The sequence below is a fragment of the Nelumbo lutea genome, chromosome 6 (genome assembly GCF_056320005.1).
Source record: "Nelumbo lutea isolate HS-2025 chromosome 6, American lotus-T2T, whole genome shotgun sequence".
Taxonomy (NCBI): domain Eukaryota; kingdom Viridiplantae; phylum Streptophyta; class Magnoliopsida; order Proteales; family Nelumbonaceae; genus Nelumbo; species Nelumbo lutea.
Genome location: NC_142689.1, coordinates 33,606,328 through 33,633,367, shown reverse-complemented (window position 1 = coordinate 33,633,367; position 27,040 = coordinate 33,606,328). Strand labels below are relative to the sequence as shown.

At 38.8% G+C, this 27,040-nt stretch overlaps 2 protein-coding genes across 4 annotated transcripts in view; both read right to left on the bottom strand.

Moving 5' to 3' along the window:
• Positions 1 to 8,378: 8,378 nt before the first annotated feature.
• On the bottom strand, positions 8,379 to 17,491 carry LOC148848445 (replicase polyprotein 1ab protein). The gene is made up of 4 exons (XM_088949804.1): positions 16,756 to 17,491; positions 15,188 to 15,241; positions 13,119 to 13,244; positions 8,379 to 8,812 (listed from the first exon to the last, which is right to left on the bottom strand). The coding sequence occupies exons 1-4, from the start codon at positions 17,131 to 17,133 to the stop codon at positions 8,633 to 8,635; spliced, it is 738 nt and encodes a 245-aa protein (XP_088805930.1). The 5' UTR covers positions 17,134 to 17,491; the 3' UTR covers positions 8,379 to 8,632.
• Positions 17,492 to 18,548: 1,057 nt separating this feature from the next.
• The window catches only part of LOC148848444 (pre-mRNA-splicing factor of RES complex protein), a 60,207-nt gene continuing 51,715 nt past the window's right edge, over positions 18,549 to 27,040 (bottom strand). For all 3 annotated transcript variants that reach the window (XM_088951007.1, XM_088951009.1, XM_088951008.1), the window contains exons 7-9: positions 20,560 to 20,632; positions 20,299 to 20,479; positions 18,549 to 19,171 (exon numbers count right to left, since the gene is read on the bottom strand). In XM_088951007.1, the coding sequence (XP_088807133.1) occupies positions 19,086 to 19,171; positions 20,299 to 20,479; positions 20,560 to 20,632 (340 nt within the window). In that variant the 3' untranslated portion in view covers positions 18,549 to 19,085. The remainder of the gene's footprint in view (positions 19,172 to 20,298; positions 20,480 to 20,559; positions 20,633 to 27,040) is intronic.

Sequence of the window (27,040 nt, the reverse complement as noted above, 5' to 3'; positions counted from 1 at the left end):
TTTAATAAATAAATAATAAAATAGAATATGAGATTTCTGTGTGTGAGAGAGAGAGAAAGATAGAGTTTTGGGAGGAAAAAGAAAGAGTAAATTGATTCACAAAAGGTGAGGGAAGACTAAGATTTGAGAGGAAACATGGAAGAAAATTTGAATCAAAGCTAGAAATAAAGATAGAGAGAAAGTATTAAATGTTGTTTCACATTTCCAGAAGTCGTTGATTCAGTCACCTCGAATAACAGTAAAGCTAAAGTCTATTTTCAATGTTTGTTCCATTTCGATACAAGTCGTTGTATCTTCCGAAGTAATTCAGTTCCAAAGTCTGTCGATACCTCTCCCTAGGTGAGTTAATGAGTCTTCGTTCATGTACGTCGGTTCACTTTCAACCGACTCCATCTTCTATATATATCCCCCTCTGTACTGCTTCGGTTCATCAGAGAAAAACATTAAAATACAACTTCATTTTTTTTCTCTCGATCCATTAAGCTCTATTCAGTTTTCTCTGTCATAATTTTTTATTTTACAGTTACTATCATCCGCAAACCATCAGTGGTATCAGAGCCCGTTCAATCAAATCTCTTGGGCGTGAGTTCTTCTAAACAATGTGTGTAGAAGCCAATCATTCCACCCTTTCTCTTTCAATCTTCAATGGAGAAAACTATGACTTCTAGTCTATCAAAATGAAGGCCTATTTTCGGTCACAAAGTTTATCGAGAATCGTTGAGGAAGGATTCTGCATTGCTGAAGACACCTCTACTCTTTCAGCAAATCAAAAGAAGATCTATGAAGAAAATCAACGAAAGGATTGTCAAGCACTATTCTGCTTATAGTAAGCAATGGCTGAGGAGATATTTCCTCGAATCATGGGCGCATCAACTGCAAAAGAGGCATGGTACACTGCAGGAGGAATTCCAAGGATCTATCAAGGTACGCACTGTTAAATTGCAGAAGTTTAGAAGGGATTTTGAAAATCTTAAGATGAAGGATAATGAGACTGCAAAAGATTACTATTCTAGAATAAAAGGAATAGTAAATCAAATGAGAGCCTATGGGGAGACTATTTCTGACAAGAAAATAGTCGAAAAAATTCTAATCTCTTGCACAAAGAGATATGATCCAATAATTTCGGTGATAGAAGAAACAAAGGATCTAGAAACACTATTACTAACAGAATTGATGGGCTCTCTTGAGACATATGAAAATAGGCGTGACAGGCAGAATGAAAATTCGGTTGAATCTGCCTTTCAGTCTAAAGTTAATCTGCGGCTTAATAAACCAAAAGTTGATGGAAGAAAGTCACAAGAAAAACCAAAAGAAAATAATGACAAGTTTTCTTCATGTGGTATTTACAAGAAGAGAAATCACTTGGAGAAAGATTGCTAGTTTAAAGGAAAACCACAGTGCCAAAACTATAAAAAATTTGGCCATGTTGAAAAAGTTTGTAGATTCAAGAAAACCCATCAAGCTAAATTTTCAGAAATGAAAGATGAGGAAAATAATCTCTTTTATGCTTGTCATTCTGCAATAGAAGAAAAAAATGATACTTGGTATCTTGACAATGGGTGTAGTAATCACGTGACTAAAAATTAAAGCATCTTCCATAGCCTTGATAAAATCAAGACAAAAGTCAAAATTGGTAATTGCGACTTCATGGAAGCAACCGGCAAAGGCACCATTGTTGTTGACACCAAACAAGGCAAGAAATACATAAATGATGTACTTTTGGTCCCTAACATTGATCAAAATCTACTTAGTGTGGGCCAAATGATAGAAAGAGGTTACTTTCTACATTTTGAGGGAAACTCTTGCACAATCTATGATAAGCAAGACAAATCCCTTGAAATTGCAAAAACAAAAATGACAGAAAACAGGTGCTTCCCCATTCAATGGAAAGATGCAAGTTATATAGCAATGCAAGCACAAGTGGACGAGTCATGGCTATGGCATAGAAGATTCGGACACTATAATTTCCATGGATTAAGGATTCTTCAGCAGAAGAACGTGATGCGTGACCTACCAACTATCAAGGAGTTCAACAATGTCTGTGAAGGGTGTATGCTCGAAAAACAACATCGACAACCCTTCCCATCCGGCAAAGCTTGGAGATCCAAAGCGCCATTGGAGTTAATTCATAAATATGTTTGTGGTCCAATGCATCAAATAATCAAAATAGGTATTTTATCCTCTTCATTGATGATTATACTAGAATGACATGGGTTTATTTCTTGCGAGAAAAATCGTAGGTTCTCGATATTTTTAAAAAATTCAAAGCCCGTGTTGAGAAGCAAGGTGGTCACAACATCAAGACCATAAGAAGTAACAGAGGCAAATAATACACCTCTAATAAATTCAACAAGTTCTGTGAAGATGAAGGCATGGAGCATCAACTTACAGTCGGGTACACTCCAAAACAGAATGGAGTATCCAAAAGAAAAAACCAAACTGTTATAGAAACTGCAAGAGCCATGCTCATGGAAAAAAGTCTTCCCAAAATTTTCTGGGTAGAGGTAATAAGCATTGTTGTCTATCTGCTCAATAGATGTCCTACTAAAGCTATGCAAAATAGGACACCAATTGAAGCTTGGAGTGGACAAAAACCATCAACAAAGCATCTCAGAGTTTTCGGATACATATGCTACACACATGTCCCACAAGAGAAAAGAGGCAAACTGGATGAAAAGACTGAAAAAGGAATTTTCTTAGGCTATAACACTCAATCAAAAGGCTATCGAGTCTATAACTTAAGGAAAGAAAAACTCATAATCAATCGAGACATAAGCTTTGACAAAGATGCTGCATACAATTGGGAGACAAAAGAAGTTGAAAGAAACACTATCAACTTGCCTCTATTACCAAGTCAAAGAATTGAAGAAGATCGTGATCAAATCAGTTCGCCAACACAATCAGAACCGGAACAAGCTTCACAGTCTACTCCGGACTCACCACCAAGGTGAACTAAATCCTTAACAGAAATATATGAGACATGCAACTTGATAATCATAGAACCAGAAAGCTTTGAAGAAGCTTTTAAGGAAGAAAAATGGAGAAAAGCTATGAATGAAGAGATAAAAATAATTGAAAAAAATGAGACTTGGGAGTTTGTGGATCGTCCACAAGACAAAGACACTATTAGAGTTAAGTGGGTCTAGAAGACAAAGTTTAACTCAGATGGCTCAATCCATAAGCTTAAAGCAAGGCTAGTTGCCAAAGAATACTCACAACAATATGGTATCGACTACAATGAGACATTTGCTCCAGTTGCTCACATTGACACAATCAGGGCATTGATAGCATTTGTTGCACAGAAGAAATGGAAAACTTTTCAACTTGATGTGAAATCTGCATTCCTCAATGGCTATCTTAAGGAGGAAATCTATGTGGAGCAACCTCAAGGGTTCGTGTTGCAAGGACAAAAAGGCAAAGTTCTCAGATTAAAGAATGCATTATATGGCTTAAAACAAGCTCCGGGAGCTTAGTACAGCAGAATCGACAATTACTTCTTGGAGCAAGAATTCAGGAGGAGCTATAGTGAGCCAACACTCTACATCAAGACTCAAGGTACAAATGACACTCTCATTGTTTCTTTATATGTTGATGATCTCATTTATACTGGAAATAATGAGAAGATGGTCAAGAAGTTTAAAGAAGACATGATGAAGACTTTTGAGATGACTGATTTAGGCCTAATACACTACTTTCTTGGAATTGAAATATCTCAAGAAGAAGAAGGGACATTCATCTCGCAAAAGAAGTATATGGAAATTCTTTTAAAAAAAATTCAAAATGGAGGGGTGCAAAACGGTCTCCATTCCATTAGACAACACTAAAGCATTCAAAAAGGAAGATGACTCACCAAAGGCAAATGAATCACAATTTCAAAGTATGATTGGAAGTCTTCTCTATTTAACTACTACAAGACTAGACATCATGTATGCAATTAGTCTACTATCAAGATTCATGCAGAACCCAAGTCAAGTTCATCATGGAGCAGCTAAAAGAATACTAAGGTATTTGCAAGGAACAAAGAGCTATGGAATTTGTTATAGAGTCACACATGACTCTAAGCTCATTGGCTACACCGACAGTGACCGGGCGGGTTCGATAGATGACATGAAAAGCACATCTGGTTATGCTTTCACACTTGGATCAGGGATATTTTCTTGGGCTTCAAAGAAGCAAACAACTGTTGCCCAATCATCAACTGAAGCAGAATATATTGCAGCAACAATAACAACAAGTCAGGCTATATGGCTCAAAAGGATATTTGACGATATGGGAGAACCACAAGTTGGTGCTACTGAAATCTATTGCGATAGCAAATCTGCTATTGCAATAGCAAAGAATCTCATATTTCATAGCAGAACCAAACATATTGGCATCAAGTATCACTTTATCAGAGAAGTAGAAGGAAACAAAGAAATAGAGCTCAAACATTGCAAAATTGAAGAACAGTTAGCTGACCTATTCACAAAGGCTCTACCAAAAGGCAAGTTCGAATTGTTACGAGACATGAATGGAGTTGCTGAAATGTGCACCAAGGAGGAGTATTAAATGTTGTTTCACATCTCCAAACGTCGGTGATTCAGTCACCTCGAATAACAGTAAAGCTAAAGTCTATTTTCAATGTTTGTTCAATTTCGATACAAGTCGTTGTATCTTCCAAAGTAATTCAGTTCCAAAGTCTGCCGATACCTCTCCCTAGGTGAATTAATGAGTCTTCGTTCATGTACGTCGGTTCACTTTCAACCGACTCCATCTTCTATATTCCCCTCTGTACTGCTCCGGTTCATTACTGTTACTATCATCCGCAAACCATCAAAAACAGAAACCGATAACGCCACCATGCACGTCATCCTCTCCTCCTCTTTTTCTTCTTCAGTTTCTCTCTGCCACCATTCTCTTTTCTCTCAAAATAAAATCCCTTTCCCTAAAAAATCAAATCCATATTAAGATATCTTTTCTTCTCTCAAAATTGTAGGCTTTCTTCCTTCTCTAAAGGACATAACCTGTCATCTCCGTCCATGCCCAATTTATATTTAATTGGGTATAGGTCCATAAGAGCTCTCCAGAGAACCAATTTGAAACATCCCCACCACCTTAATCTTTCACGCCTATTTAAGACTCAGGGCTAGATGTAGGTCCAGGTTTGATCTATTTGGGCCTTCCATTTTGTAGGCCAATTTTGCTGTAAGACACCCATTTTTATTCTGGGTTCAGACCCAGGTGGGCCCTTGACCTGTGGGTTGAATTGGGGTGTTGCAAATTTTATGGACCTACAAGTCTTTAAAAATGATTCCATTTTCTCCCTATCCCAAGTCCCATTTTGGCCAATTAGGTCTAAGATTTTCAATTGGTAATCGGCAAAAGCCAGTAGTTGATCTAGTCCCACGGACCCTTGATATTTTTTTATGCTCTGAGGTTATCAGATAACCCACCTCTAGAAAAAAAGATCCCTCAAGATGAGCCCCACCGATTTCCAGAACTAGGAAGCTGATTGTTTAATCTTAAACAGGAACAGTAAGCCTCCTTTAAGGTACTTTGCTTGCCAGATGTTGGCCCACCAGTTTTGGTGTTCTAGTAAGAATCTCCAGGCCAATTTTTTAAGGAGGGCTCTATGGATTCAAGTCATGTTAAGGAGGCTTATCCCACCAAAAAGATTTTGGAGAGCATAGTTTTTCCCAAGAGACCCATCTAAAACCTCTTTGACCTCCTTTATTCCCCCACCAAAAGGATCTTTGGGTTTTCTCCATGTCCTAGGTTGTTTTTCTAGGGAACAGGGCTACGCCCACCCATGGATCCATGGAGGGGTATAGCTTGAAGGGCAAACTGAGCCGAAGTATGTCTCCCAGCTAGTAACTAGGATGTAGCCTTTCAGGTAGCCAACTTGGATTTTAAGGCATCCAAGACAAAAGAGAGGGAATTGTGTTTTTGTTTGTTTTAGAGAAGCGGTACCCCTAAGTATTTTGAGATAGGGGCTAGACTTCCATCCTCAACTACCTCTTGATCTGTCTTGGGTGAATATTCTTGTTGAAAAGGAGGTCATATTTTTCGTTATTTATCAATTTTCTAGACATTCTTTTTTTTTTATCAATAACAGAAATCTTTATTAATGAATAATACTTGTGAAAATTAATTACAAAAAATGGGGAAGTAAACAATCTTAACTCTCCAACATCAAAATGACAACAAAATACTAAAAGTGTGTCCAAAACAAAGAATCCTTAGCCCCCCCTTGCTTAGCTAACCCATGAGCCAGTGAGTTAGCACTTCTCTTCATGCACCTCTAAGTTCTTACACAGCCAATTAAATTTTTTCATCTCATTACTGTAACTCTACAAGCCACTGATATCTCCTTTCAGCCACCTAATCACCATCTTCGAGTCCCCCTCAATCACTAAGCATATGATGCTTAATTCTCTTGCCTTTTGAATTCCTTCAAAAACTACTAGAATTTCAGCCCTAAGAAAGTCACCCTCTCCAATTGGCCTAGAGAACATGACAGTAATATACCCCTCATCATTCCTGAAAACACCCCCTCTCCCAGACGGCCTGGGATTCCTTAAGCTACATCCATCAAAATTCACCCTCTCCAATTGCCTAGACATTCTCCGTAACTTCTCCAGAGTATCTTTGAGATTCCTAATCTCTTCCCGGTGGGTTTTGATAAACAACATTAGATCATCTGCATAGAAGATACAAGAAACTAGGGGGGCATCTCTAGCCACCTTGAAACCCTGGATTTTCCCTTCCTTTTCCACTTTTAATTACGGTCTGGATAAGCTTTTCATTACTATTAGGAACAGGTATGGAAAAAGGGAGTCCCCTTGCCTAATTCCCCTAGATGGGGGGAATATATAACCTTCACTATGCCAATGATTAGCACCGAAAGGAAACTGACGAGATGCATTGGTCGATTAACAGACACAATGACTCAAAAAAACCCAAAGCCTTCATGACCGCCTGTAGGTACGACCAATCGAGTTTATCATATGTTTTGGCCATGTCCAACTTTATCCCTATGTACTCAGCCCGGACCTTCTTATTTATCAGAGAATGACATATCTCATGGGAAACTATCACATTATTGGTTATTGGTCATGGTTAACCTATGTTTAATATGAAGATTATTAATTACATATACGAGGGTTAGTACATTAAATTCACATAAATTAAACCAAACATTTTGACCCGTTCGGACCAAATGGTTGAACCGCTAATCGAAAAACCAGACAAAAAAACGTCCCAATTCCATTCAATTGCTGATGTGACATGAATGACACATCAGAAAAGGAACACTTGTGAAACATTCCTGTGCCAAATGCCAATAAAGAAGACCATTGTCCTCCTCTAAATGAATTTTCATGAAAATAACGACATTTAAAAGAAACTTTGTTTAATTCAATGCCATTGTTCATGTACAAGAGCCTATGTACTAAAAATAAGCTCAGTTTGGAAGGAGTACAAATACAAATTTGTAGAGTGCAATACTGTACATATTTGTATTTGTATTTGTACTCCTTCCAAACTGGCCTAACTGAATTCAAACTTCCTAAAACAATATATCTTAATGAAAAAAAAAAAAAACTTTCTAAATAAATTAGAGTCTAAGGTTCAAAATATCGATACGCCTGATACACCAATAGGGGTATCGAGCATTTCGATACTTATCTTTTTTAATTTTATTTTTCAAAACTGATTCACGGGAGCCAATCTAAGACTCCTCCATCCCCTGAACCGGTCAGACCCCCGATACACCCACTGTAGGGGCGTATCGGAAGGGTCACGGAACAATACGTGAACCTTGCTAGAGTCAAACTAAGTTGAAACGGAGATATATGGCTCACTATAAAACGAAAGTTTTTAGAAAAATGACCATTTGGAAACCAAAAGTAAAAAAGTGGAATTTGGGCTTGGCTATTGTGTGGCTTAAAAAAAAGGTGGCTTCAAAATAAATACATAAATAAAGTCGACTGTTGTTGTTAAAGCCTTATCCCCATAATAAACCATGCATGACACCAATTTGGACTACAAGAATGTAAATATTAGTATATTACTGACTTATAGTTCATAACTCGTGCAAATACAACACAGATTCCAAAAGAAAAGGCAAATTTTCACCTACGATAACAAATTCAAAACACAGACGACATATCCACATGAACTTGCTATTAACCATCAGACTGGAATATGTATGAGATCGTTGTTGGCCATGCATTAACATGAATACCTTCAGATTCCAATCATGGCTTCATCATCAAAGCCACAGCAAGGCAACTCTTTGTTTCGGCCATAATATTAAAATGTTATCCATCAGATGAAAGTAGGAACTCACTCCCCCAAAAAATACTCTTAGAGGAAAATTTCTAATAAAAAACAGGTAGTTTCTTAGTTGAACGAACCAATGGACATGCATTTCTTTCCTTTCTTTCTTGAGCTAAACAAACTAACAAAGTCAATATACAGAACAAAATATTGAATAATTCCCACTACTACTTTCCATTTACAGTAGATGAGAAAATCCTGAAATCACAACAAATAAGCTCACAGGCTCTTACATTTCTCCTTTTTCTCTTCTCATGTTGCTTGAGGAACGAGTGCCACAGCCACACCATTCACCAGCACTTAGAAATGTCTCTCATTTCTCCTCAAACTCGACATCAATAATGTCAGGTCCAGAGGTTGAAGAGGTATTATTACTTCTTCCACCTGAGAAGAAGTCACCTTTCGGTTGCCACACAATATTTCCACAGCTAGCACAGCGAACTACTTGGTTCTTGTAGCCCATGAAACGTCTTTTGCAAGCTGGACAAGCTCCCTGTTTAAACATTGAAGGAAAGAAATACCATGCACATTATAATTCTTTACTTCATAATTTCAATTATTAATGTGAGTGACAATGTAATGGTGATATCAATAGGAAGGATACAAGATCAAATTGAACATAAATACAGATATCCACTTGTATGAACCTTTCAAAATATCTGATTTTGGATAAATTGCACAATTTCCGGCCTGAATGAAGACTATCTTATGGGCCCTAACCGCAAATTTCCTCCTGCTCATGTGGTCCAAGCGATCTCTTTGAATAGACCATTCAAAAGTAGGAATTAAAAAAAAAAAAACAATCAAAATCTGGGGCATATTTATTATATGTGGCAATATATGTCTAGTCTAGTGGGGGCAGCAATAACTCTAGGAAGAGGATGCTTCTTGTCTTTCGGCCTTGCCCTCAGTAGCATGAGAGGGTGCATGTTAAAACTAAATAAAATTTCAGACTTAACAAAAATTATGTTTGCACTCTTGTGTAATATGATGTCTGTCACCAATAGATATAGTCTGATGTCCTGATGTCCTCAAATTCAGCAGAGTATAGACCTTTTGAACTCAGAAACTTCTCGATGCCTTTTTCTCTATTCCTGGATCGAAAGCCCTTGTCATTTTGCAAATCATTGGACATCTTGAGTATTAGACAACTTTCCTTTTGCTCGAGGCTTCAAGCCATACTCCTTATCTGCTAAAGTTGATGGAAGGAATGCACCATCCAGCTTACCATCACCATCAAGCCCTTGTGCATACACTCCTTCACCCGTAAACTTTGATCCACCAGCGATCCTACCTTGGTATGTCTCCCCGTTCTTAACTTCCTCTCTTCCTCCTCTGAGATCTCCTGCTACCTCTCATCTACATTCTTCTATCCCGTCTGAGGATGACACAATACGTATGCATACTGTGTTTGAGTTGGCCCAGTTACTTGGGCTTATCGAAGGCCAAAGCAACATGTAACTAATAGAGCTTTCACATGATTTAATAGCCCCTTTTGATCTGAACTCTTGAACCGCTGGCAGACCATCCGGTTCACTTAAACTAATTTCAAACCTTTTCTCTTTAAAAGGTGGACCCCACTCACTCGCCGACTCAGCCCCTGCCAATTCTACTTCCCCATGCGAGCCTCCATTTTCATAAATATCATTCATTTCTCATCATGCATTCGACTCTGGAATTCGAAGCATCTCCCCCAAAGTCTTCCCAGCTTCTTTCCCAGTCTCCACATCTACACCCACCTGTGCATATTCCGATGCACATGCCTCGCCACTTGAAACCCCACCAAACCACGTCATCATCTTCAACCTTCATCTTTCCAAATCAGAGCAATGATTCCACTTCCAAAGCCACCCACACCCTGCTCCAGAGGCCTCCGACATGCAGCATGAAAGACCTCGGAATCGCCTCTGGCTTGACTCCAGCAACCCTCATGCGTAAAGCTCTCAGATCACTACTGTTGAACTCAAGCAGAGCACCTCTCATCGCCATTGCAATCTGCTCAATTATGGGTCTCGTCCAGAGATTGAAAGGCAGCCCCACCAGATTCAGGTGGAAGCAACCATCAGAAATCTCCAGAGAGTTGCATGACGGCAACCATTTTTCAATTGTCATCGTTCTATCTTGCGTCTCAATGCTCTCACAGCCCACTGCCCTCTTCCCTGCATCCAAAATAGCCTTCCTCTCATTAAACGGTATGAGGGCTGTTGTACTCTTGACTCCCAACTTCTCTGTTACGTCTTCTAAGATTCTTGTCCAGTCTAAAACTTTATTTTTTGCAGTAACCACAAGCCTTTGCCCCCATTCTCTCTCCTCGTGGTTTAACCTGAATTTTGGTTCCGCTGTAGACACCGCAACCATCACAGAAGCCCTGCATTTGGACTTATCTTCGAGTCTTAAGTTCTCAAAATTCTTTCTTATTTCCTTCAGGTCCTCCTTTCCAAAATCTTCCACTGTTTTCTTTCCATTTGTTAAGTTGTTCTCCTTCTTACTCCCCCAGCTTTTGCTTACCACTGCATGAAGTTGATTAGCAATTCTTGTCCACCCTTCCAGATCCTTACCTTCTGGTATAATGATTGTTTGTTTTTTTCCATTCTTGAATCTTTCTTTAAGCGACACAAACCAACATTTTGCATTCCTCCTCCTTACTGCATTCTGAACGTGTCTTTCCAATCCAATCTCTAACTTACATTCACCGCACCATCCAGAAAGCTTTGGAACCAAAATGCCACCTCCCTTACTAACATAACTGTACCTTTCCTGCCTTCTTGAATTCTAACTACGAGCTCTTTATTCTGAAATACCTCCATCAGAAATTCCTTCATTTCCACCTTGAGAAATCTCCACCAATTCCTAATCGGTGAAAATCTTCCACCCATGGCAAATTCAGCTTGCTTTTTTTACCTTGCTCTTATTCGTGGATTTGTTGAACGCCATGAGGTTCACCTCAGCATGGCAGCAAGGAAAGAAACCATGGTAGAAGAAAAGTTCCTTCATGCTACCATGCCTGCATCACAAGTTCAATTGTACATGGACAACCAAATATGACAAAATAATTGTACTAATCAAGTTGTACTAACCTCATATATAACCAAATATGACAAAATAATTTTTTCTGCTGATCAAAAAAAATAAAGGCTTTTGCACTTCTAGAACCCTCTCTCCTAGATGTAATGCCCAAATGTACATGGACAACTAGATGTAGGTGCATATTTTCCATGCACACAAACAACTTTACAGGTAAAGAGTATTAAAGATGGAACACTTTTAGGTTTGAACTGCAGAAACCATATGCAGCTTGGGATGATCCTATAAATAACCAGCATATCTTTTTTTTTATCAATATAAATAACCAGCATACCAGAAATTGGGTGGAACAAGATTGCCAGGTGACAAATCCCATATAGATATTGCCTCATGTTTGTACCAAAAATTGATATTACCTTTGGCCATCTGATCTATACATCATTTTAGAAGCCTTGTAAAATTTGTCAATAGAGCCACTTAATAATTTAATATCCATCTAGATAAACAAGAAAAAAACCTGGAATCTACATCAATTTTGCCCTGGTTAACCTCTCTATTGACTGATTGAGTGTGGGCTCTGATCAATAATCAGACTAGAGCTTCATACAACTGAGTGAACTTTGCAGTCTGCTATTAGAATACAAATTGTACAGGAAGGAATCAATATAAGTATTAAGTAGCACAGCTGATAATCCACCTCTTGCATGGGTCATGGACCCCACACTTATACAAGTAATATCATCATTATCATCATGTAAGCCTTGTACCAACTAGATGGGATTGGCTACATGACTTCTCCAATCTGTTGTGTTCAGTGTCATATCCATTGTCAAATTAGGTGGGTGCTTAAATCATTTCTAACTACTTCCACTCAAGTCCTTTTTGGTCTGCCCCCTAACAAACCTTTTTTTAAAAGACCTTTACCATAATGTCAAATATACTTGAAGAAAACTGATCAATTAAATGCTTAGAATATTATCAAGTTAACTTATGGCTATTAAAGATATTTCCATTAATTAAAAGGTATAGGACAATGAAACTAATAGACAATTTAGTCTTTAGCTAACTGCACCATGTATTACATAGCATATTACCCTCAGAAGGTAACCTTCAAGACTAACTCTTGTTACACATAAAACTTAAATGAGTTGGGGAAAGAGTTAAAACATAATTACAAAATTTACAACGACAAGAGCAGAAAAACTGAGCTACTAAAATCTATCCCATTCAATCAATCTTCTTGAATTCCCCAGTTCAAGTTTCAAAAGCTTTCGCCAGATTAAAGCTGAAAGTTTTTGGGGCAGTGCCAAAGAAGAAGAGGAAGAAGATGAAGAAAGCCTTTCAAATAGGTTTATGGGAGAATGTCTCTGTTTTAAGTGTGATTCTGAGTCTCGTCAGAATAGGTTTATGGGTTCAGGGTTAGTGTCTCTGTTTTAAGGTTGAGATGAAGGGTGGGTGGGAGTGAGCATTTACTTGCTTTTACGAGTTCTAGGGAAGGAGGTTTTTACGTGTTTCTCGGGTTTTTCAGTTTTGGTTGGCATGGGGATCTCAAATTGTAATTGGTGATTTTAGGGTTGCTTTCTTAAGGCCCAAGGGGTTAAGATGATTGTTTTTTCCTAGGTTGGGTGATGTCTTATCACCTGGTTGTATCCTCCTTTTTCTGTTTCTGTTTCTGTACCATTAATAAATTTTCTTCTTTATTTATCTTCAAAAAAAAATCCCCAGTCATCCATTAGACTGAAAAAAAAAATCAAGGTCAGAAACAGTAAATTTACCTCAATTACAAAGTTGTTGGCAACAGTCCCAATGAGTAGGGGAGCAGCAAATGGCAGTACCCATGTTGCAAAGATCAAGACTCGAAAAAGCCATCCAGATAATGCAAACCAAAGGAAGAAGACCGTCTACAAAAGTAAAAGGCATAAAAATGAGTTATAAGAATTATATAAACTAAGATGGTACAAGGACAAAGAGGGATCAAATAAACAGCATTTGATATAAATCAGTATCCTAATATGCATCCGGTCCTACACCAGTACACTAGGAATGCATGGTCATCCTAGTATCATACCTTGTGGTCATGGTTAGCTTAACATGCAGAAGCTCCAAAGTGATTGCAACAACCAAGGGAATTTCCTCAGTGAAGCATTAGGTCAAAAAAGGGGCATTATGCAATTTTTGCACAAAGTGATCACTCTCAAACTCAAACCACATTCCAACGCCTGTCATCCCAAGGTTTTACCATTGCACCAATCAATGGCCCCTTATGCATTAAGCACCTGGTACAAAATATATTTGCAAACTAAATACACAGAATTCAAGTTGCCTCTATTAAAAAAAAAAAAAGAAAACTAAATATACCTAATAGGAATTTCAAACTCCAAGCACAGGGGCTACCTAGAATTTCTTGGAAGAATCAGCTAATGAGCTAATTAACAAAGATGTCAGACCATTAGAGTTTATGGTGCTATTCAAAACTATAAAAACCTTTTATCATGCAACAACAAGGCTTCTCAGCATCTAGTCTTGATAATCAACTAGTGATCAACCCACATAACAAGCTGTAGCTTTTAGTAGACACTTAAGGGTCCATTTGATAACAGCTGAAGTGGCTGAATTGAATGACTTGTTGCTATGTCTTTTAGTGAATAAGTTACTCTGGAGGTTGCAAGCTCCTTATTTGCTGAATCTGTAATTGGGTTTATTAGTATACCCCCAAAATATTTTATTATTTAATTATTTTATCAACTAACAAACAAATCAATAAGTCATTTAGTTCAGCTAATTCAGTTGCTATCAAATGGCCCCTAAGCATCTAAAAGTATACTCTGTGCTGATCAATTAGGATCAGGAATAACTAGAGAATTATAACACCATGATATCAATGAAACAAACTTCATCAAATTGCAAATTCAGAGTCAATAATCATATAGATATAAAGAACAAAGGAGACACAATCAATATGTTAGAAATGTCTAACAAATTCATACACATAGGAAACCAATGATTTTAGGGCACCAGTGGTTGTCTTGTAGCAAAAGTTTTGAAACAGGCTCCAATCAAAGAGGAAAAAAAAGTTTTGAAACAGGAACCCCAAAAAAAAATACTAAAAAGGAAACAAGGGGAAAGAAACCTTACACGCCCTCAACATTAAAAGATTTGCTATTGCCATGTTTTAAGTTTTTGTGATAACACGAGTCACTGACCAAAACACCATCTACTTCAAGCCCATTTTTTATTTATTAAAGCAAAAAAAAGTGAAGACCATAGAAAATAACTGAGCTAAGGGACTGATATTTTCATCAATAACATTCCCATATTTACTATAGATAATTACTTGAGGCAGAAGAAAACACCCAACCAGAAAATAAGTTTAATTTGTAGGGCATCAAGAACATCTATATACATTGCATTCAGGACCAATCGGCATGGGTGATTCAATGAAGGCAGAAACTTTGGCTTTGTTACAAGGCCTGAGACTAGCACAACAGCTTGGCCTTAGAGATTTGGAAGTGGAAGGTGATTCACAATTAGTTATCCATTGGGCAAAGCAGCTTAAGGCAGTACCTTGGAAATACAAACATGCTTTCAGGGAGAGATTGTTTTTATTGCAAAGCAATTGAATTCACAGTTCAGCTGGGTGAGGTCTGGAAATGGGGTAGCAGATGCATTAGCCAAAAAGGGATTTGACAGAAACTCTTTTTGCACAAAATTGTAATATGATACCAAAGAGTGCTGGTATTTTCAATAATTGTATCATCTTTAATTTTCATCTTTAATGAAATCATTTGCTGATCAAAAAAAAAAAAAAATCTATATACATTGTAAAAGAGTTATGGATACTCACAGCAAAACTTCTTCCAAGTGGAGTATCAAGAAAATCATTCAGCTGCCTCCTATACTGCAAGGACAAGACAAAAAAAGTTATAAATAACCATGCCAACATCCATGAAACATGAAAACCAACAACTAAACTTTCTAATGACAAAGTTGAAATAATCCAACCCCAGGGGAAAAAAAGCAAAATAAACAAGTGAGATTGCAGTAAAATATTTTACATGACCACAACAACTTCTTAATTTCACCAAGGGAACCAGAGTCATTTTCTCAGGGCACTTCTTACAGTTAGAGTTTAAATGTTCAGTATGTCCAAAGAGAAACTAGCCTCCTAGGCAACTGGGCACTCCACAGTTTCCTAGAATCATCATCACACCTTGACAACTCTATGAAACTAGGTATCCATATCATCATCGATCAACAAGACTAAGAGAACTGGAATAATAGACACAACAGTCCAATATAAAAATAAATACCTACAAGGAAAATTGGAATCTTCAGACCCATATTCAAAAAGGATTCGGTGGCATAGCTGAAACACATCTTGCTGATGCCAGAGTAATACCTAAGAAAGAAACTTTCTTGCACATACCATCCCCACAATCTCATCCATAAGCAGACCTGCTACCCAACATCAAAGGTGCTCACCAAATTTAGATTGAATTTTATGCTGGTCCAAACATCATATGATGGTCCTAGTTACTCCTACCAAAAGGTACCACAGAGAACTTAATTTCGTACAAAATAACCAAAAGAAACTGAAATTTCTTGCCCACCCATTCAAAACCATTCAACAATGGGAAAAATAAAATCAAGAATCTAACCCACTACATCCTCCAATCTCCATGGATATGCAAAGTACAACTTACCCATGTGATAACTTAGAACTATTCTGTTTGTTAATTGCCCTCTGTTCCTCGATAGCCAAGATTTTGAGTTGGAAATAACCAGGACGACCAAGGGTGAAAACAAACAAATATTCATCTAGATGCTTTGTCGAAGAAGAAAGACCACTTATCATTACAACTGCTCTATTGCCAATTTATTTTTCCTCGTTCTCATTAGAGATGACTATGTTCTCCACACTAATTCTCAACTAACACCTAATGAGTGTTCATCTAGTCTCTTTATAGTGCTGCAGAAGTTAAATCATTCGATAATTGCAACCAAGATTACGAAGATACAATTACCACGTGATATATGTACAAGAAAAATAAGTGGTTATATGAATAGAAATAATCACGGAGAACGGAAATTGTTTACGATTCAATTTAGATGTTCAAAATTCATACACACGAAAGCTTCGCCACGCCATCAAGTATCAACAAAGAGCAGAAATGACTGAAAGAAACTCAATTAAACAAAATTGCAAATAACTTAGCAAACTTATATATAGCCGCGACTATATTATAAGAAAAATGATTTTAAGGTATTTAACCAAATATAACATCCAAAAATATTGAACCAAGTAAAAATTGGGCAAAAAGAAATAATTGAGGGAGATAACCAAATATAACATCCAAAAATATTGAACCAAGTAAAAATTGGGCAAAAAGAAATAATTGAGGGAGAACAAACCCTGGGCCAATTCCTGGAGAAATCGAGGGTAAAGGAGCGCCACCGCCGTCCGATTTCAAGCTCACGGTCGATCTCGCGAGCCCGGTCGGTGGCAGATTGCACGACGGCGTTAAGTCGTCGAGAGACAGAGTATTGACGATCGAGACGCTCCGCCGTCTTCTTGGCATCGAAGAGGAACTGCTCGAATCCATCGTTAGCACTCCGCCAAGCATCTCTCCACGCCTCACCGGAGGTTACTCGCTTCGCGAAGCCGTCAAAATCGCTGCGGCGGAAGGCCTGCACAGTGACCACTTGACGCGTTGAGAGAGCCCGTCGTCGGATAGAAAGGTGAGATTTCGAGGCAGACAATAGGGGATGCCATGGCAGGCTCGTCGCCATGATTACCACACACACACATGCACTGCGGTCTTGAGGTGAAGCTCAGCTCAGCTCAGCTGGCGGAGAAGAGAACAGTTTAGGCCTAAGGGAGGGCACAAGACACTCGTAATTTTTCCAGCGTGAACGTGATGGGTGCATGAAGTTATCCTGCAGCGCTCTCTCTCGAAGTCTTTTTTTGCAAGTTAGGGATTTATTCTTCCTCTTTATTTATTATTATTTTTTTTTTTTGCGTGGAGAAAAATCTAGATTACAAATATATCGACGAATCGATCATATAAAAAGACAAAATAAATTGTGGAATTGATACAAAAAGCAAATAGTGGCTTAATTATCGCCAATGTTGTGTTTGGACGGGTAATTGCCAGTAGGACAGATTCATCGACAGTTCCATGTGGTGTCCCTCACATTGACACCTCAGAAGCCTTTGTGACCATCAAAAACGAATCTTTCAGCGACTGTTCCATGTGGTGTCCCTCACATGTTGGGAGTAATAGTTTACTGCCAACATTACACGTTCCAACCCCTACCAACATGAACTAATATCGCATATCTCACCATGAGTCTGTACCCACTATAAAAATAAGGCCGGCCATAATGTTGGAATATATTTTGTTGACAGGTGACCCGGACTTGTATGGTAGTATCAAGTGTCCAACCACAAAAAGACAGGTTTTTGGTCTGGCTCTAGGCCTTTGGCGAAGCGTCTGAGCGTCTCTTTGACAGTAGACACGAGTAATTGATGATGACCATGTTTGTGATCTGTCATCTTGAGGTCTTGCCCAATACATAGTTGCCTGTGTTAACCGTTAAATTCATGATAGTCATTCATGGGCCGGATAGTCCGATGGACGAGCCCGGCCTCCGTAACTCTTTCCCATTTCCCTCTTTCTCTCTCAGAACGTACGTACCCAAGCGCACTGTTTTCACCCTGCAAACTTAGACACCAGCGGCAGGTGCCACTAGAACTAGGTCCTCTCTCTCTCTCTCTCTCTCGCCAGCACTATTTTCATCTTCTATCTTCTCACTTTCTCAGTTTTCTTTCTCTCTGACTCCCAGGAACCGGCAAACTCAAACACCATTCTCTCTCAAAAACGAACTCAGGCACCAACCCCACCAGTGAACTAGGTCATCTCTCTTCGGGCTCAAGCCCAGGGTTTTGGCATTTTATGAGGGCCAGGCTTGGACCCAAATCGTAGGCCGTTGGTCGAACAAGACTCAGGCTCAGGCCTGAAAATTTTCTATTAATGAAAAGCAAAAGCCCAGTTCGAGCCCGGCCCGGCCCATGAACAGATCTAGTCATGAGACTCATGACAAACAAAAGAAAGAAAAATAACCTTCTGTTGGAAAAACCGAATTACTTTTTTTTATGTTTTTCGGAATATCGAATTCAAAGTTACTATTTAGCTGCGAGCCTGTGAAGCAATCAATCTTGTGGCTCTTCTAATGCACTGCATTGCGTGAACACAACCTTATTGTTTACAACTTTAGTTTCCAGTTTATTTTAGCTAATCAATTCCTCATTTTTCTCTAATTTTACCAAAAAAAAAAAAGACATTTCTTCCAAGTAAGTCAATCCCTCATTTTTCTCTAATTTCTTCCAATAAATCTGTCAATTTTACCAATAATAACAGCATACATGATACATTCTTCTCTCCACCTTAATTGGATCTGCACTCTGTTTTTAAGAGTATACTTTATCCAAAAATGTGTCCACTCACCCCAAACTGGATTCTCAGCTTCTTCCATCAGCCTGCAAGAATTTCAAACATATTGTACACATTATCCTCGAACTGAAACGCCTGAAAATTGGGTGGAAAAGGGATTCATGGTAGAAGAGTGTTGGTGGTTATCAATAACAACCATCCAGTATGCGGCACTCTCTTGTGAGATTTAGCCCTCGGTATCCCCAGTACGGGCACAAGAATTGGAAATTATTTGCATGTTCCCTTCAATTACATATCGGAAACAGACCACAGATAGGCTTCTCTTTCTGTTGCACGTTTCTCATTCATCCTTTTGAAGTGCTCCTTTTCATATCCTGCATCAAGATAGAAAAGCAGAAACGGGTAAATATCTTCAATTATGGATGAATCCAACAATTACAATAACACAATATAATAGTTCTGAGGACAAAAGCATTGCACTCCATGAATTTCGAGGGAGGGAGTAGAACACGTCTATTAAAAGCACGTGGTCATCCAACATTTGATGAGTTGGCAGAAACATCAAAACAGTATAAACTTTGCGATGCACAGGATGGTGCTAAAAAAATTCTCATATTACATTTCAGTTTCTTAACTGAATTGGTTGTGGGTGAGCTTAAATAGCCCTATATTTAATTTTTTTTTTAATTCAAAAGAAAAACTGCAAAGTTCTGAAAGGGTTGGGAAGCAATCTGAGTGTCATGGACAACTACATTTTTGAATATAGTATAGATATGAAAGACCTCTCATACACAAATTAATCTCAGGAGCATGCATTCATCAATGTCTGACAGTCAACATAAGGAGCAGTAAATAATATAAATCGTAATCTTTCCATCAAAAAAGTAATATAAATACTAGTCAATAAATGCAGCTAGAGGTGTCAATGAGTAACTAATGCCATCAAAATTGGCAATTTACCAAGAAATGCAGTTATCCAATAACTGAAGAACTGATATACCCAACCATAATTACTAAGCCCTTTGTCAAAAATATTTGACCAATCAATTCACATCAATTTATACCAGGTAAGAAATCAGGACCAATGCAGTTGTTGACCAGACACAAGGACACATTTTTTTAATTTTGTAGAGGATAATCCCTTTTCTTTCTTCTCCTTTTGTTTTAATTAACTATTTGTGTATAAAAATCAAAATTTTAGTGTTTTAAACATTTGAAATGGCCAATTATCATTATAAACTTATTTGGTAGGTCTAGCCCTCAAGCATGTATAAACAAACAAGGACCTGGAACTGGATCCACAATCATCCAAACCTGATGCATAAATATAGGTGGCTATGGGTACACATGGAGCCAACTGAAAAAACCCACCTGTAGCAGCATCAATCTCATACAGTAATGATCATAAAATCAATTTAAAAAATAATGGGGAAATTTTCAGCACATACAAGCCAAAGGAATAAAACAAAAGTGTCTCATCTGCAGGTAGGAAAAAACAAACCATTGCTGCGATCAACTCCATCCCAATGTCGCCCTGGTTTTATACCATAACGGTTCGGGGTGGCATCTATTCCTCTTTTTATCCAGCTGTGGCTGGGAATGTCCTGAGGAATCATAAAACCTGATTCTTTCATCTTCTCATTATCACCCAGGTCATCTAATACCGGTTCATGATGCTTCCTCTGCAGATGTATGAGAAGCAGATAAGTACCAAATATCAATTGATATTCAAAAATAAAGAGCACATCCCTAAAACAATTACCTTGACCAAGTGTGCCATTGGATCACCCCATCGTACCCTGTCCTTCAGCATTTTGTCAAGTTCTGGATCATCTCTGCAAACAAACAGTGCATCTTTTTTAGTTAAACAATAACCATCTAAAATGTATCAAGTAATGGCCAGCAATGGGGACAACCCATTTTACTAATGTAATGCATATGAAGTAAATAAAAAACAATGGTTCTAAATCGAAGCTTCTTGAGAAATTCAATCTATGAAAACTTTTAAGTACCATAAAAAACTAGAAACACAAGTGAAAAAAAATGCAAACATAACACATGAAAGAAAAGCAAACGCAGAAGTAAAGCAGATTAAATCTGTGCCCTCATTTAATTTGTTAAATGGATTTTTTGAAGTTGTAATTCTCAATAAAACTAATCTATCTATATATATAAAACAGGAAAGGTCGAGGTTCAGGCTACGTGGCCTCTTGTATGAGTGGAAAAGGGTATTGACACGTAAGTTCCAGGTTGAATGAGGGTGTGGGTTTCTTGGACACATGCAAGATGTTGTCATTTTGGGTAGGGTGTTTGGGGCACATGTGAAGAATTTCCAATGACACATGCTGCCGGCATGTCATACCCAAGCTAGCTCTCTCCTTTCTTCAAGAGCCTTCTGAGCTTTCTCCGTCACTCTCTCAAAAAACCCAAACCCTATCTCTCCCCACAAAGCAACCCTCATCTCTCTTCTTAATCCAAAGCAATGTTAGGACTTTTATTGGGTTTCAATTTTTAGTTTGTATTGGTGCAATCCTCTATCCTCAGCTGCTCAGCGGCCATGGATGCTGGCCATAGATGCCTTCTTAGCGCTCTCTGAATTTGGTTTACAGAGATTCTGTGGTTTGGTCCAGGGCTTCATTGTTGTTTTTTTTTTCAGTAACAAGATGCTTTATTAAATAACAAAATTTGCGAAACTTTTAAGTACAAGGGGAGGTAAACTATTTTAACTCCCCACAACAAGGAACAAAGAAGAAAGCTAAAAATTAGCCCAAAGCATAGATTCCTTAAGCGCCCCTTGCTTGGCCAACCCATCAGGCATTGAGTTTGCGCTTCTCTTCACCCAACTGTACTTCACCTCAATATCCCTACTCAGCCATTTAAATTTTTTCTTTTCATTTCTGTAGCTCCACAAACCATTGTTGTCTTCCTTCAGCCACTTAATCACCACCTCCGAGTCCCCTTCAATGACCAAGCATCGAATGTTTAATTCTCTTGCTCTTTGGATTCCTTCCAGAACTGCTAGAATCTCAGCCCTAAGAGAGTCACCCTCTCCAATTGGGCCTGAGAAAATAGCATTAATGATCCCAGCCTCATTCCAGAACACTCCCCCAAACCCAGAAGACCCAGATTCCTTAATTGTTGTTCTTTTACCTTTTTATTTGTTTTTTTTTTTCATTTTTTTGCAGAGTTTTGTACCTTCCTTTATGTGTATTCAGGTGAGACTTCTCGGCAGTCGGCATATATTTCTTTGTTTTCTAAAGTTTCCCTCCTTTGCTGTTCTGTTTTCAGGTTGGGACAAGTAGACAAAGCAATTTCCCTTTGGAAGGAGACACCATTACTTTTCTTGAGTCGGGTGTGCGACCTCTTGAAATTTGTTTATTCGGCACTGCAACATGCATGAGCATTGTCCCTTTTGGATTTCAGACCAGGCAAAAGATCAGACTATCAGAGTATGGAAGCTTGGAATTTGATGATATGAATCATTCTTTCTTGTATTACCCGACTGGCATTGCTAATCATGATAGAATGATTGCACAACCTTTTTCTCTTTGGTTGGAAAAAATCCTACTCAAGATGAGTTACCTGTTTAAAAGAGAAAAAGTATCATTTTTAATTATTTTAGCAAAGCTGGCTCTTTGGTAAAATAATTAATTATTTTTTTACTCAAATCTAACTCTCTATAGGAGTTCTTGTTGTGATGTCTCATTGGATGGAGAACAAAAAACATCAAAGACATTGATTCTGGTATTGATTTGATTTCTATATGAAGCTTTGCTAGAAAAAGCTCGGGGATGAAAAGGTTTGATGATTTCATTAGGAGGAGATGCAAATCAGTCCTCAAATATTAGGTGTAAATTTGAAGATTAGAAGAAAAGGAAAAAGAGAAGTAAGAGCAGCAATACAAGAGAAGAAGATGGCGAAAAGAGAAGGAAGAAGAAGAAGAAATCGAATCATCTCTCCTTTCTCCTTAAAGTTAGAGTAATGACAAGTATGCCCTTAAGTGGGCGGCCAGCTAGGCAATAACATAAAGAGATTAAACAAAAAGAATAATAGGTCCATTAGCCAACAATAAAAGAAAAGATATTACAAGAGAAGAAAATAGGGCCCATTCGGCCTAGTCTCTTTACACTCCCCCTCAAGCTGAGCATAGATGTCAATCATGCCCAGCTTGCTTATATAGTGTGTCATTTTCACTCTTGGAACTCCCTTGGTCAATATATCAGCCAATTGCTCGTCTGATGTGATGAATGGCAAACAAACTTCTCCTGAAGAAACTCTTACCCTTATAAAATGTCTATCAACCTCAATGTGCTTAGTTTTGTCATGTTGAACAGGATTATGTGCAATGTTGATAGCTGCTTGATTGTCACAGTAGAGCATCATTGGCTTCTCGTAGTCAACCCCCAATTCTTCTAGAAGGGATCGTAGCCACAGTAATTCCGACATACCATGTGCCATTGCCCTGAATTCTGCTACAGCTAAGGATCTCGCAACTACAGACCGTTTCTTACTCCTCCATGACACAATGTTCCCAGCGACCATAGCACAATAACCTAAGGTGGATCTCCTATCATCAATGCATCCTACCCAATCAGCATCAGTGAAAGCTTCCAGCTTCATGTGTCCATGTTTAGCAAACAAAATACCTTTCCCTAGAGTACCTTTCAAATAACACAGAACCCTTTCTGCAGCAGCTAAATGAGTATCTCTGGGAGAGTGCATAAATTGACTAATAACACTTACTGCATAGGAAATATCTGGTCGAGTAATGTAAGGATATAACAACTTCCCAAGCAGTCTCTGAAACACCCCCTTATCAGATAAAAGCTCACCATCTGTAACAGAAAGCTTATGATTAGGATAAATAGGAGTAGAGATTGGTTTAGCTCCAAGTTTACCAGTCTCAGCAAGGAGGTCAAGGACATATTTACGCCGAGCAATGAAGATATCATCCTTAGATCTAGCAACTTCAATGCCCAAAAAATACCGAAGTTCTCCCAAATCCTTGATCTCAAATTCATAGTTGAGAAACCTCTTTAGTTTACTGACCTCTTGAGTGTCATTACCCATGACCACAATATCATCAAAATAAACTATCAAGAAGGTCACCAAGAGTCATTTCTCTTCAAGAACAGGGTATGATCAGATTGTGTTTGTGTGTAGCCAGAGGAGACAAGAGCAGCCCTAAACCTCTCAAACCAAGCCCGAGGAGACTAGTTGAGACCATAAATAGATTTCTGCAGTTTACACACCTTGCCTTGCATTTCCTTCCCACACATCCCTGGAGGCAAAGACATATAGACCTCTTCATGCAGGTCGCCATTCAAGAAGGCATTTTTAACATCAAACTGGTGTAGGGCCAGCCAAAAGTAGCGGCTAGAGATAACAAAACCCTAACTGAGGTCATCTAAGCGACCAAAGCAAATGTCTCAAGATAGTCAATGCCATACATTTGAGTGTAGCCCTTAGCAACCAGCCTAGCCTTAAACCTCTCAATAGAGCCACCAGAGTGATATTTAATGGTAAACACCCCTTTACAACCCACTGGTTCCTTCCCTTCAGGCAAGTCAACAATATCCCAGGTATGGTTCTTATGCAAAGCATCTAGTTCAGCCATCATAGCATCCCTCCATTCAGGTTGAGATAAGGCTTCCGGTACAGACCTGGGTATCACATGGGAAGAAACAGATGCAAGAAAAGAGTAGTAGAAAGGAGAGAGAAGGTTGTAAGACAGGTGTTTGGAGATACAATGGGCTGTACACTTCCGCTTGCCCTTGCGGAGAGCAATAGGAAGGTCAAGGTCTGGGAAAGTTGTAGACCTACCTTCGATATTCCTATTCCTCCTCCACCTCATTCTCCTATAATTCCTCCTCCTCCTGTTCTCCAAAGGTGGTACCAAAGGCAGAGATTCGGACATGGGCAAGTTGTTTCCACTCCCTCAGAAGAAGGCTGACCTGTTACCCCAGGAATGATGGGAAGAGCAAGAGGCTCTTCCGAAGGAGTGGAAACAACCTGCCCATGTCTGAATCTCTACCTTTGGTACCACCTTTGGAGAACAGGAGAAGGAATTATAGGAGAATGAGGTGGAGGAGGAGGAGGAATAGGAATATCGGAGGTAGGTCCAGTGGTAGAAATGGACACCTCATGATAGGACTCAAGAGGAATGGGAAGAAGAACAGCTGGAGACATAGCAAAGGGCTCTTCAGATTTCTCCCCCTCAAGAGGAATGCTAAAGAAAGGAGTCAACTCAGCAAAGGTGACATCCCGAGATACAAAATGGGTGCCACGAACTGGATCAAAGCAGCAATATCCCTTCTGTGTGGAAGCATATCAGAGAAAAACACATTTATGAGCCTTAGGTTCAAACTTGTGCCTTTGATGACTATGAATATGCACATAGCAAGTGCACCCAAAAACACGGAGAGGAAGAGAAAAGATATCCTCATCCGGGAAGAGAAGGCTAAAGGGGGTTTTAAAGTCAAGGACCCGGGAGGGCATACGGTTGATCAAAAGAGTAGCAGTAAGAATAGCATCTCCCCAAAACTTTATAGGAACATGGGATGCAAACAAGAGGGATCTGGCAACTTCAACCACATGTTTGTTCTTCCTTTCCGCCACCCCGTTTTGTTGTGGAGTGTAGGAATAAGAAGTTTGATGAATAACCCCAAAAGTTTCATGATAGGTGGAGAGGGTTCTCTCAAAATACTCCTTAGCATTATCAGAACGGAATATTTTGATACGAGTGTTAAACTAGGTGAGGATGAGTTCATGAAATTTTTGCACAATAGCTGGTACTTCATCCCTGGATTTCATGAGATAAATCCAAGTGTAACGCGAATAGTCATCAATAAAAAGGATAAAGTACCTGTAACCCCCCATAGTTGGCAAATGATATGGCTCCCACACGTCAGAGTGACCAATATGGAAAGGAGAAAGATCTTTTATTACTTACTGAATAGGAATGTCTACAATGCTTTGCCAGTTCACATGACTCATAATGAAGACTCGATAAAGACACTCCCTTAAACATATCTAGAAACAAATGACTCAAAGCAGAAAATAACAAATGACCAAATCGAAAGTGGCATAACAAAATTTTGTTAACTGACTCCGACAAAACTGACTCTAAGGCAACTCCATGAGGTGGTCCCAAAGCTCGATCCGGTGTGTCCAGCATGTATATTCCATTCGCCTCATGGCCACTCCCAATCATCCTCTGAGATTGCAGGTCCTAAAAAAACACACTGAGTGGGAAAGAAGGTTATGTTGCAATTCATGTATTTAGTTAAGTTGCTAACAGATAAAAGGTTTGTGTTAAGTTTAGGGACATGAAGAACAGAGGATAAATAAAGGGTGTCAGAGGTCTTTATATCTCCTTTACCAGAGATAGGAGCAAGAGACCCATTAGCAAGGGATATTTTCTCTTTGTCAAAGAGAATGTGGTATGAGCAGAAGAGATTAGACAGGGTGGTCATATGGTCTGATGCACCGGAATCAATAATCCAAGGGATTTTATGATTACCTGAAACTGAAGCATGATTTGCAAAAGCACGAATACCTGAGTGAGCAAATGTTGATGAAGATGATGTGTTGTTGGAAGGGTGAGATGAAGAAACCGTAGCTTCCAAGTGATTTAGGAGCCTCCCATACTTTTCAAAATCCGCCTTCATTGCTGCCAATTGCTCAATGGTTGATTTCTCTTCACTCTCCTTATTTCCTCCTTCAGGTACTATAGCAACATTAGTTGTCTTAGGCTTTCCTACCTGACTGCCCTTCTTAGAGCTGTTGTTATTCTTAAACCTATCAGGGAGAAGCTCAAGATGAAGCTTCCAGCAAGTGTCCTTTGTATGCCTCGGTTTCTTGCAATATTCACATATCTGCTCCTTTTTCTCAGTAGGACCATTTGGCTTTATTCCAACATGTGCAAAATGTTCTGTAGGTGGACCCTGCAATTGAACCTGCCGCCTACTCTCCTCACTACTTATCATAGCATATGCCTGTGAAAGAGTAACCTCATCTCTGGCCAGGATATTTTGCCTAATGATGTCAAACTCAAGGTTGAGTCCAGTAAGAAATTCAAGCACCCAATTTCTTTCCACCAACTTCCAATACATTTCAGCATCATTCTTACTCTCCCATACAACTGTTTCCATAACACCAATTTCTTGCCATAGGGATTTCAGTATAGAGTAGTAGATTGCTACACTCTTCTCCCCCTATCTTAGGTTCTTCGCATCACTTTT